The 12,820-nt window shown below is 38.5% G+C and overlaps 2 protein-coding genes across 2 annotated transcripts; both read right to left on the bottom strand.

Annotated features, from left to right (window-relative positions):
- Positions 1-2,442: 2,442 nt before the first annotated feature.
- sar1aa (secretion associated, Ras related GTPase 1Aa) lies at positions 2,443-7,197 on the bottom strand. The gene is made up of 7 exons (XM_071523423.1): positions 7,145-7,197; positions 6,557-6,629; positions 6,330-6,449; positions 5,971-6,036; positions 5,370-5,473; positions 5,101-5,232; positions 2,443-4,951 (listed from the first exon to the last, which is right to left on the bottom strand). The coding sequence occupies exons 2-7, from the start codon at positions 6,612-6,614 to the stop codon at positions 4,835-4,837; spliced, it is 597 nt and encodes a 198-aa protein (XP_071379524.1). The 5' UTR covers positions 6,615-6,629; positions 7,145-7,197; the 3' UTR covers positions 2,443-4,834.
- Positions 7,198-8,192: 995 nt separating this feature from the next.
- On the bottom strand, positions 8,193-11,645 carry ppa1a (inorganic pyrophosphatase 1a). The gene is made up of 11 exons (XM_071523434.1): positions 11,585-11,645; positions 11,244-11,308; positions 10,833-10,886; positions 10,138-10,257; positions 9,955-10,041; positions 9,744-9,870; positions 9,515-9,642; positions 9,115-9,200; positions 8,617-8,686; positions 8,394-8,433; positions 8,193-8,221 (listed from the first exon to the last, which is right to left on the bottom strand). The coding sequence occupies exons 1-11, from the start codon at positions 11,643-11,645 to the stop codon at positions 8,193-8,195; spliced, it is 867 nt and encodes a 288-aa protein (XP_071379535.1).
- Positions 11,646-12,820: the final 1,175 nt, after the last annotated feature.

Genomic DNA, 12,820 nt, shown 5'->3' with positions numbered 1-12,820 from the left:
CACGGAGAGCCAAGACACAGCTGCTGGCCTAAACGACGCGGAATGGCTCTCTCCTCACAGCAAAGGATTCTGGGATTGGGCTGGGGAGGCGTGGAGTCGTGTATCATCCTATTGGGGGATCTGTGGTGCTGGGCAGGTCCGGCGATGAGATGAGCAGTTTTTTGTCTTAGATATGTGTATTTGCTTCATTCTTTTCTCTGTTTTATGAGCAACAGAGCTTCATGTTTTGCCGTCCTGGAAAAGTGGGACCCACCGACTACTGCGCCATAGGTATAGTCCATCAGAAACCCTATCTGTCCAACCCTCATCTATGCATATAGAGATTAATTTTCCATTGTGAACAATTGCTTGAGTATTAGAGCCACTGTCCCACTGGAATGACTAGAGATCTGAGTTCCAAACAGTTCAGTGCAACGTGGTTATGTATTTCATAACAGATTCTGTATATAAATCCTGTGTCAGTGATCTGAGAAGCAAGTCCAGATTACTAAGGTTTGAAGCTACCTTTATGATAAAGGTGTATCCATGTGCACAGCTCTTAACAGTTTTTAAACCTTAGATGCTTTATCAATTATGTGAATAGACACGATACGGGACTTCAGTGTCCTGTTGGATTACTTTTATTGAAAACCTGTAGAATGTACGTTACTGTCCCATGAAGCACCTAGAAACCACTAGTCGCTCTCTCCTCCCAACTGCTAACTCACGTCAAAGAATGTGCCACAACAATGTTTTATTCTGAGTATGCTACTTGAAATTGTATTTTTGTGTTTATAAAAGTGTGTGCGTTACTTGAAGTTCTGTGTGTATACTTGAATTCCCACTGAAATGTTTTTTTTTTTCTATGAGAAAATTGTTGCCATTTCTTCATCCATTGCTATTGGTAGGCCAGACATTTGGTTGTTTTTAGTATTGCATGTTAGTGAACAAGAATGTACTTCTAGGCTGAGCACTTTACTATTAAAGGCAATGGGGCCAAGCTGTCTTGTATTGTTATTTCACCTATCTGCTACACCCACGCTACCAGCTTCCTCCACATTTATGCAATAAGGTCAATTATCTTTGAATCTATTCCGACTAATTCAGGGAAGAAAATTAGCAACCAGGGAGAAAATTAGGATGAGATTGTGGCTAGTATGCCGCCAAGTTGCACACTTCTTCCTTGGATATTTAATGATGAGTATTTTTGTAATCATGTGACCAGATAATGAGAAGAAGCTCTGCCTTCAGGGAAATTAAATGAGTGTGAATTCGCAAGATAAAGCCAGGTTTGTGGGTGCATGATTGTCCTCGATGTAGGAAGGTGGCCAGGAGAAGCCATGTATCATCTACTGCAGTGCTTTTCCCTTTTCCTCTGGGGATCCACATTTTCAAATTTAGCTGGTGAGCCAAAAACTGATTTTGAGCGATAGAATTGACCCTGTTTTGTAAGGCTTCTACCTATCAGATTACAGCACTTTAATCAGCCTACCTTAGATTGCATGGATTTAAGTGCTTATAAAGCATAACCAGAGTGTGAATACCAATTTTTCATCAATATTTTGGGGACTCGTGACCTTTGAGTCCCCCAAACTGGTGCTGGAAACACTGATTGACTTTGCCCACTGAAGTGAGACTTATTACAGCAGCCTTCACATCAGACCGTGCTTAATGGGGAATTCACGCAATACCTTTTCATCATATTAATCTGTAGTCATGCAATCTCCATCAGAATTACAAAAAATAGTGCAGGTTGAATGCTGCATAGTTCATATCAGATGGGTCTTTTACTGGCAGATTATTTTTGGTGCTCAGCTGCCACCTCATGCTAGAAGAGCAAATTACAGCAATAGGCTGGCTGCCAAGTGCTAAAATATTATTGAAATGTTTTTCTGGCATACTAGTGTATAAACACAACACGGTGTAATACCACACCATTACACAGCATATGAACGAGCAAATCTGCAACTTGACTGAGGAAATTGACATTCTGACTGTCTCTCTCTGTCTCCTGCCAGCAGGTAGCTTGAGGTGACTCTTCTGCCTGCGTCATTCACACTTGACTTCTTCTGTCAGGCCTAAAGCATGCGGCAGATGCTGAGCTAATGTTGTCCTTCTTCTGTGACAAGCAGGATACCAGGACTTAAATAATGTACTGGCTCAAAGTGCCACTTGCCATCCTTAGCATCATTTGAGTAAAGCCTTGGAGGAAAGAGAGTAATGCATTGCTGTCTGAAAATTGATAATAACCCTTTCGAATAATGTCTGAACACGGAATATGAGCATGTTGAGTCATTGCATGAAAAAGACTGATATTGGGATTCAAAACAAAAACTACGTGCTTATTTCAAAGCCATAATTAAGGCTGCGTTTTGTAATACATCGATATTTGAACGAGACCTACTGGTCTTTCTGCTTATGTTGTCATTCAAGTTAAAACCACTCGCACAGAGGATTGTTGAAAATATTTATGTGTTTTACTCACATGAATACAGTCAGTTATAAATAACTCCAGTAATTTATGCTGCCAGTTCAAGGGCATGAACTGTACAAACGTTTACATCTGTATTATACACTATTTACAGCAGTTCAGAGACACTGGTGCAAACACTGTTTGAAGGAAAAGCTGTTTATGTTTACATGCATACAGTATTCCTGCCAACAGCTAATGTTCCCTGTTTATATAAAAATGGTTTATATGCATCTTCATATCCTGATCATGAATATCCCTGAAAACATGAAAAAACAGAATATTCAAAATATTACCATGGAAACATGGGATGCAGGAAACTGTAAATGGAATAAAATGTTAACATGCCTGTTTCCAAGCTACCGTATTTCTCATAATCAGGATATGAACTTATCCAGATTACTGTAAATGGTATATTGCTGTTTACATGCACCAACTCGAAAATGGTATAGTGGTATACAGTATCTGGAATAACACAGCAACATTAATACATGATGACACTCACAGTTGCAAGTGCACTCTCATATCTTTGCAGATAGTCAAAAAGTACGTATCTTGCAGCATTTCAAGCCTATGAGAGTTGGACACTGACAGCCTAAACACTGATTACATATTCATTATAAATTACAGAAAGCTACAGCAACTTTATCAAACACTTAACCAAAAAGGTCAGTAGAACAAATAAGATTACCTTCATTCTCATAATAATAACAAAAAGTAAACAAATAATGGCTATTCTAGATCAATCAGATCAATTTGCAGTGGCAGTTTCACAAAGTTTAAAATAAATATTGCATTAGATGCCTAGCATGACCCTCCTTGGACCTTAGTTCAGGTTTAGTTCAATTTAGATAACAAATATTAAGCCAAGATAAAAGACACTTAATTTAATGCTTTTCTCTTTAGTAATTAAGTAGGTAGTTACCAATAGGAACAAATAAATACATGAGCACATAAAAATGGTTTCCGTCCTGCCACCACAGCTTTCTGAAAGATGTAACTATGACTTTGTGAGAAAGATGAACAGATTTCAATAAACAGGGTCAAAACAATTCTCTGTACTACTACTACCAAATGCAGTGGGATAAGATCGTCTCTGCTACAATACAGATGGTCACTCTAATTTATTGCTTTGTGACATTTTAAGGGCATTGCATTATTACTACCTTCATGATATAATTAAGCTCGGGCGGCCATTAATAGCAATATAAATCTTGCGTGAACGTTTTATCCTTGAGGTCCATTCTAAACATTCCAAAGTCAAAGATAACCGAGAACTTTCACAATGCTTCAAATCATTTTGGTCCATACTAGCACATTTCAACCAAATGTGTAAAATCACCTTGGGCCAACACATATTGGAGATGATGTTCCACCTATTGATCAGTATACCAAAAGAAAACAAGCCAAACACATCAAGACACTGAAAACGGTGAGCAGCACATTATTTGCAGCACACTCCGCAGTGTGCTGCGAATAATAATAATGATGGACCCAAGTGTCTCTTTTCTGTAAGCCAAAATAAATTGAAGTGCAACTACTCCATCTTTGCCTTCATTTGTGGGATGTGGCAGCTTTTCCTTTTTTTTTTTTTTTTAGCTTACTCCAAGGGATTTGACATGATTTTGGCTCAGCATTCCTCATGGAAGATATCTTTTGTTGAAGCACAGTCTCTCTTCCCACTAATCCCAAAGTCATTGGCAAAGACTGCATACATCTTTGGCCGAGTGCTTTGAAGGCAGTGGCTGCATGTCATCGGATAAAACGACCTAAAACTAATCCTTTGTATTAATTTATTTGTCACGAGGAGCTATTTGTCAAATTAATCTTCTTAAAATCTAAACGCAACCATCTTAATCCGATGTACAATAGCCATTGGACTACCACCATAATCATGATCACTTCTCAATTTGCCAACACTCACTCGCTAATAAATTCCAACTATGATACTTGGTCCATTCCATAATAAATAATACAATGTTCACAGTACTTCTCTACATTCTTGCATAAACATATTCTGTCGCTCATGTATTGTAATCGGGTATGATGTAACCTATCAAATATACTATAATTAACAACATGCCAGAGAATTATATAACTCAAGTAATTAATATCACATTAATAACATATACTTAGGACAGTTCACCATGAACCACTTTTAAAAGTTTGCATAGAAACCTTTAAAACCTGATTAAATGTTGTAAGTAATGGATATGGTAAGAAAAATGGATATGCTCTCTGAAGTAAATGATTTGAAATTTGGACTGACTGACTGAGGCCCTCGCGGCTTTCCATGGATGATTGCAAGGAGAGAAATTCCCTGTCATCTGTGCAGAAAACTTGCCAGGAAAATAGCTTTTGGTGAGAGCACAGTCGTCCCACATGTCAGTCAATGTATTGTGATAGCCACCTGAAGCCTTCGCCATAGCCTTGTTTCTTCAATACGCTGCACATGAAAACCTCCAGCGGTCTGACGTTCTGCTCCTTCAAAGAGACGCTGCCCTGCAGATAAACAGCATAGATGATGGGGATGATGGCACTTCAGCATTCCTCATTTACAAAAGCAACAAGGCTCTTGACACACACACACACAATATATTTGATTTCTGTGATTACAGTGATTTCAAAGAGAGTGTCCATGATATGCTTACCTTTCCAGTGACCTGGCCATCAAGAGCAAAAGCTCCTCTCAGTCCCCCTTCGCTAATGGCCTCTGGACGGTCAATCTTATTACCCAACACCAAGACCGGCACATTGACAATGGTCTCGTCTGATAGGAGAGCCTGGAAACAGGAAGGCAGCAAGTAGTTAGGGAAGCTGTCCCTTTGATACACAGCAATTGCCAATAATCCACTGTAATAGACAACGATTGTCAGCACTCTGCTGTTGAAACTGCATGTAATCGCAATGTTGATCTTACATCAAGTTCAGTCTTGGATTCTGTGAGTCTGTCATGATCTGCACAGTCTACGAGAAAGACAACTCCATTCACAGCTGGCAGATAGTTCTTCCAAACTCTTCTTGCTATCAACATGGGAAAAAGCAATTAGTTACAGTCATTTTGAAGTAGCCCACCCTCTAGCAATTCAATATGATACTGACTGCAGTTATAGGCTTGTCATGCACTAGGTTTCAACCTCTATGTCTTAGTAAAATAGTGTGTCATGGGGTGAGCTAAGGTGATTTCTCTCAAATGTTAAAATGAGCGTCAAACAAAACATGAACTTTATGACTATGTTCAATTTCAAATTTGACGATACTGTATTAACACAGTACTTTCCCCCTTCAAGTTAAGGCTACTGTAGCCTTGCCCAGCCCGACAACTCTGTGTACAGGCACTAATGTACAATCACACTATGAATTGACATGCACACATATCCAATATGTTGGTGTGCACTGTTCCATGCAATCAACTATTTGGAGTGCCTTAGAATTTGATGTTTTACAAAAACCTGTCATGGCAGCTAAAAATGTTGATAACTGTCTGCATGATGATGTACTGTACAGCAGAATGGTCTCACCTTGTACATGTCCTCCAAGATCAAATGTGGTAAATGTCATACCAGCAATCGTCAGCTCTTCAGATGCTTTGAGAAAGAGAAAAGAAAGAAAAAAGAGTCATTTTCATGCCAGTGATTGTATGACGTTCATACAGAAAACACTGTCTTGTTAAAAGCAAACAGGACTGGGAATCCCTGTTGTTTAAAAGTGGGCAATATATTATTATCTACAGTCATACTGCCTATGGATGGCAAGATAGTACAACCTATAGTGTAATATATTATGGTATAATCTTTTAGTTATCACTACAAAAATGTACACAAAAGCTGACCCAAACCCATCTAGTTAGGATCTTGTATTACTATTTGAAGCTCCTTACTTGGATGCAGAGTGGGTACATGTTGTCCAAGTCGGTCATCTTTCAACATGTGTAGGAGAGTTGTTTTACCAGCATTGTCCAGGCCCAGGAAAACCAGCTTCCCACTCTTTTTGTATAGACCTGAATAGGACATTTCACAAATGGATCAGAACTTGTCACCAATCCTATGGGTGACAACCAAAAACAGAGTCTTACTCAGTCCTCGTAGAGTGGCAGACAGTGCTTACCTAAGAACTGTAAAATACCACTAAACCCCCTGTAGATCCAATCAAATAAGAATGACATCTCGGTGGTCTTTGCCTGGAACAAGAAAGATGTCAGAGCGGTTAAGGATATACATCTAATATTACAGTTAGAGATCAGTGACATTACGTATTACTCAACCTGCGCCCGTATTAGGTGGCTAGCAGTTACGTTAATTGTTAGCAAGATTAACTGTCCACAAAAACTAACCGCACACACTGATTAAACTGCCATTGAATTAGGTGGGTCTTGTGACGAAGTGAGGTAACGTTAGTTAATTTAACAAGACATATCATATACATGAGTCGCATACTGGTCATGTTGGAAGGGCAGAGTATTACATCCTAGCCTTAACTAACTAACTTAACGTTGGATAACGTTGCTGGCTAGCAAGATAGCATTAGCAGGCTAGCTAAACCCCTGGCACTTTCTACAGTCTGGCCTCATTTGGGACAGGGTAACGTCTGACGAACTAATGACACAACACAAGCTCATTAATAAGAGATATCGATGGCGCAAAACATTTGTTGTATTCTTACACCAACATTACTGTCAAACCGTAGCCAACTTACCCGACGGCACTGACCGGCCCGCTAGCAAGCTATATAGTCGTATCCTTGGAAACAGAGAGTCGGAGTGATTCCTCCCCACGCAGCAGGTGCAGCTCGCGGTGTAGCAGCGGCCCCGCGCGCCCGGCAATGGTACCACAGGCATCAAATGACGTTACATTATGTTTATTGCTTACACAGGCTATATTGCTTTTATAAAACCATGTATAAAACGTAAGAAACACCCTGCTGTACTTTAAAAAGAAACAACACAAATGTCCAATGGTCTTTTCATTTTAATCGATAATATCAATATTAAACAGTAGTAATAATGAAATATTATTCATCCACCAAGTTATATAGCTCTTGAAGAGTTGCTCAACAATGTGGCTGCTAAGGAACACCTAAATCCCAGTGATTTCCACATTAAATCTACATTATTTTTTTTATTTGTGTCACAACTGTTCTTGGATGTGTTAACATATAAATCAAGGCCTCTCCTGGCTTGTTACTTAATTGCACAGCAGCTTCCTTTGTGACTCAATCAGTCAATTAGAACTGAGGACTGGCAATATTTGTTTATAACCAGTTTGTATTGTTAATGTTATGTGTAACTATTAGGCCACATTTCATAAAGAGTAGCCCAAATATGTCTTTTCATAGAGTTTTTCATAGTTTTTTTTTTTTTTAGCTGGATTAACTCTTTCTGTGCCTGTTTGGACAACATTGTCCCTTTTATCTCCATCTAACTAAGCTTGAACATGGGCAATACAATACAATGCAATACATAAAACTGTGGGACTGTTGTGGTTTATTGTAGTTTATTTAACAAGTTTCAGATTATACCATCCAATAAAACAAATGATGATAAAGCATAAGAGTGCATGGTCTGACTTTCAGAAGGTGCCTCAATCACACAGAGCTGTTTTGACAATGATAACACAGGACAAGTTAAATGCTACAGTAAATATTCAGCTATATTGTCAGGTTCTAATGCAGTTCAAGTGCCTTGATGAAATTCAGATGAAAAAAAGAAACAACTCCAATCTTCAGATCTTTGGCCAGGATTTGTTTACTTCTCATAGTAGAACCATTTGTCGACTGAAAAATCAAAAACATGGGATTGTATTAAAGTTTCAGTAGAATGCATAGGAAATCAAATGCAGAGGAAATGTATGCTGTGGACTTTATTAACAGTGTTTGCAAAGTAGCTGCAATAAAACAAATAAACAATAATGCACTTGCACATACACACACACAAACACACACACACCTGAACTTGGAATGGGATCTTCAGCTCCAAAAGCACACGCCTGTAAAAGATTGTCAAATCGTTAAATTGTTTTACTTTTGAGTGATAAATAGCACTTTTGAGGTCATGAGGAATACATGTGCATAGCTAAGAAACTTTAACACCAGTACATGCCATGAGAGGTTATGAAGACTGTCTAGGGTCTAGTTGTAGTCTGTCTAATTTGAATATAACATGAACTCACAGCATCAACCACAGCCTCTGCATCCCCACCAGAGCAGCAGAATGGACTATCTGACACACTGGTGTTCATGCTGACTCAAGAGAGAGGGAAAACACAACAAAGAAAAACATTTCAGCCCAAAGATAAACAACTATTCTGTCCATACAAGAGCTCTTCTTACCCAGAAAACGTCTGAGGGACTGAGGAAGGCAAACAGCCACAACAAATGCTCCAAATAAATTTCAATCTCTTCTTTTATTTGTCACTTTATGAGGTTTTCTGGGTAGGAAGGACTTTTATAGTCCATAAATTGAGCACCTATGTTCTTCTATCATCTAGCAGTGTAAAGGTGCAGTGGATTTACATGATCCTGTTAGTATTCTGTCCACTTTCACTCACAAAGCAATAGCAGGTGCTAGATCAACATCTAGAGGACATTATCGTCATATGTGATAAATGCCATTGTCAGAATAAGCTGTTTGCATAATGGAAGGTGTATTGTTCATATAAACTGCTCACCAATTTAACTCGCCAGCATCGGTCTTCTTAGAGATCAGTGCCTTCCAAAACTCATGAGTGCTCTTGACTGTCTCAACGGCAAAGTCCTGGAAAACACAATTTTTTTTCCCAAGAACCACAGGAAGTTTCTCATCATTTCCATTCTACAAGAAAGCATGGATCTACCAGTGAAGAATAAATTGGGTCTGTTATGCATTACAGTAAAGATTATGCCATGAAAATACATTTTCTTATAATGAACATGCTTTGTTATAATGCATGATAGAATTCATGATTAAAGACACACAAATCACATAACATGTATTTGTGGGCAGGGTTTAAAAACATGCTGCTGTGCAAATATTGCACAGCTTTCAGATTTCAGCAAAAAACACAGTGAATAAAAAGCTGAATGGTTTACCCTGTCCTTGAACTCCCCGTTGAATGCAAACTGGTTTTCAGGCTTCCCGTCTGGGACTTTATATCTTTTGAACCAGTCAAATGTTGCCTCCAGGTATCCAGGCTTAAGTCTCCTTACATCATCAATATCTGCACAAAGCAACAAAAAAACAGAACTCCATATTCAGCACAAATATGATAGCATCATCTCTGGGAGTGTTGAGCAACTGTCATGATAGATGTTCTCATACTGTTAAAGTCGCTGGCTTCTGGGTCTTCCATATTGATTACAATGACCTTCCAGTCTGTTTCACCTTCATCAATCAAAGCCAATGTTCCCAACACCTTGACTTTGATCACCTCTCCTCTAGAGCACACCTGAAAAACAGAGAAACAGTGTTGAAAAGGTAGGAAACAGCTGAGTTTAACTAAAGTTCATACTTTGTGAAGTTAGACCAGTACCTTACTTCCTATGTCACATATATCAATGGGGTCGTTGTCACCGCAGCATCCCGTGTCGCTGTCTTTGTGGCCTGGGTCTTCCCATGTCTATCAACGGGGGAAAATATAATATATGGTTTCATGGTACAGAGTCATGGCCTGCATGGTTTCATGTCGTTTGAATATTGTGTGTAAAGGACTTGCCTGTGGGATTGCTCCATAATTCCAGATATATCCTTTGTGAGGAAACACATTAGCTACATAGCGAAGATTCCCCTTCTTCATGTCTTGTTTCAGTGGATTCAGAGGATCTTTGGTGGCAATCTGAGGAACATAATAGCGTATTGAGATACAAAAAAGACTGAGACGGCAGGTGTGTGCCTGGACAAAATACAGAAACAATACTCAGTTGAATAAGTATTGAATCAGGCAGAAGATAAGTTCACAAATAATCACTGCAATAATGTCATGTTAAAATACCCATGTATGAGTATATTTATCCCTTTAATCACTTTTATTAAGAAAGAGTCAAGTATCCTAGTTCTATCATGTTCCGTCATAGGCTGATTTATTGCAACATTATAGTCATGATATTGTGATAATATCATATCCTGAACAATTATTATTATATCTAATCAAATCTGGAGATTTGTATCCCCTTGTATCCCTTTGTAACCCCTTAACCCCCATATGCACCACAATAAATAAGTATAAGTCTTAAAATCATATCCATAGTAAAATTAAGATTTTGCTTGGAAGTGTTTACAGACGTATAGATTATCTTTATTAATTTCTAAAATGAACACCTGATATGAACTAACTTGGAGTGACCATGCATTAATAGAATAAATTAATAAAATCAGTAAGTTGGAGGCAGGGGAAAAATTATTATATTATACCTCCATTTTCGCATTTGTCCACCTTGGAACCTCCACAACAGCATGAAAAACATTCTGCAAGATATTAGAAAGAAAGTTTTGTTATTTTAAGAATGTGTTCTCTTTTTGTCCTAAATATTTCTGTCCATAAATCTTATCATATTAAGCCCCCCATAACAATGATTATGAAAATAAGTGTGAAAGACAACATAATTTAAACCAAACTCGACTGAAGAGAAAGGATGTGCTGAAAAGATACATCTGAAAGAAATGTCTGACATAGACTTACAGTATGTTCAGATAATTATGAATCTGTTTATTAACAGAAGAATATAGTGGCAAAGTGAATGTGCCTGAATGTGGTATGACGATGAATGACTTATTGCCAATATAATAAAAGCCACATAAACCAGTATATGACATGATGCTCACCTCTGCTGCATTTGCATAGATGGGTATGTCATGGAATGGAGAGATGTATTTCCCCTCAGAGTTTTCTATGAAAAGGAGTGATGTATTTTAAGTCCAGTCCAACTTATGTGAACAAATGAAGATTCAAGAATTGCAGCAATTAGACATAACCGAATGACTTCATGGTATACTTTGAGGAACTTGGCGTGTGAGATCACTTCCAGTTGTAAATACTGCATATAGCTCTTGCTACATAATCACATGACAGTCAACACAACTCAAAGCAACTAGCACACAATACACAATCCATAGGAACGTTTCCCCTGAACATAGATACAAGTCATTCCTGGAGCTGCACTTACTGAAAAACACCCTGTACTCCTGGGTGTTTGGCCTGCCCCTCTCCTCGATGGTGAAGCTCATGTCTGTTGTCGATTTCCAGCCCTCCTACTGCAGTGTGTGCACTGATTCAGAAGGGCTAAGCTCCTGACAGGCAATCATTGAGAGTGAGGAGTAGGCATGCGCACCTCTTAAGCCAAGGGCTACACAGGGTGATCTGTGTGTGTGTGTGTGTGTGTGTGTGTGTGTGTGTGTGTGTGTGTGTGTGTGTGTGTGTGTGTGTGACAACAGGTGAACTAGAGTGTAAAGGCCAGATGACAGTGGCGTCTTCCCTTATGTTTCTTTCACTTAAAAAGAAGAGTTACTGAATTATAATCACATTACATATGGGTGTGTGTAGTTTGTAGTGAACAGCTCCTCTGACTCCTATAGAGAACCAACATTGTTCAGAGCAGTAATCAGTGGCCTTGGCTAATCCTTCCACATTACCACTTCTCCATGGCTGCCAGATGCATTCTGCTCCAATAGCCAACATGGATGCAGAGTTGCTACCTGATAAGTGTTTTGTTTCCCATCTCCCCCGTGCGAGCTGTGGGTCTGCAGAGCCCTTTCAGACAAAAACAGATGGAGCTGACTGGTGTTAGCTGTAAACCAATTAACAGGCAGGATTAGGTGCCCGTGTTGTGACTTTTTGCCTCTGAAGTTTCACTGTAACCATTTGATAATGTACTTATGCTCCTATTTTTAGAAACGTTATGGACAAAAATACTTGTCTGTTTTTTTCTAAAATCCATGGTTAAGTTGATGCAAATTGAGTTAGAATCTATAAAAGTTGCAATTATAAACCATTAAAAGTTATGAAAGGTCTGATGAGTATACGTATAGTATATAGTATTGTCTTATAATTATGTTTCATTTATAAATCATATCTCACTCAAATAAAACTCAACACTGAGCCTGAGTAACTAACAGGGTAATTAAGACTGACATGTAAAATGGATGTTCACTATGATAATCATTTACATAAAACCTACAATAAATATAGTCGAACATATCTTGTATAAATGATTAAGAAATGAAGTAGCTGATAAAACGCTACAGTATTCAGTTCAATTAGACGCTATTATATTACTATTAGATATGTCACTCCCACAGTAAAGAAGTGTTTATAATGTCACATGTATTTTGCTTATTCCTAAACATAACCACTCCCCTAGAAAGTCAGCAGCAACTGCAGCAACATTGAAACTGATAAAATT

The sequence above is a fragment of the Centroberyx affinis genome, unplaced genomic scaffold (genome assembly GCF_046629955.1).
Source record: "Centroberyx affinis isolate AG114_WGS23_722 - 3 ecotype Tasmania unplaced genomic scaffold, CSIRO-AGI_Caff_v1 ptg001088l_1, whole genome shotgun sequence".
Classification (NCBI taxonomy): domain Eukaryota; kingdom Metazoa; phylum Chordata; class Actinopteri; order Beryciformes; family Berycidae; genus Centroberyx; species Centroberyx affinis.
This window is presented reverse-complemented; position numbering and strand designations above follow the sequence as displayed.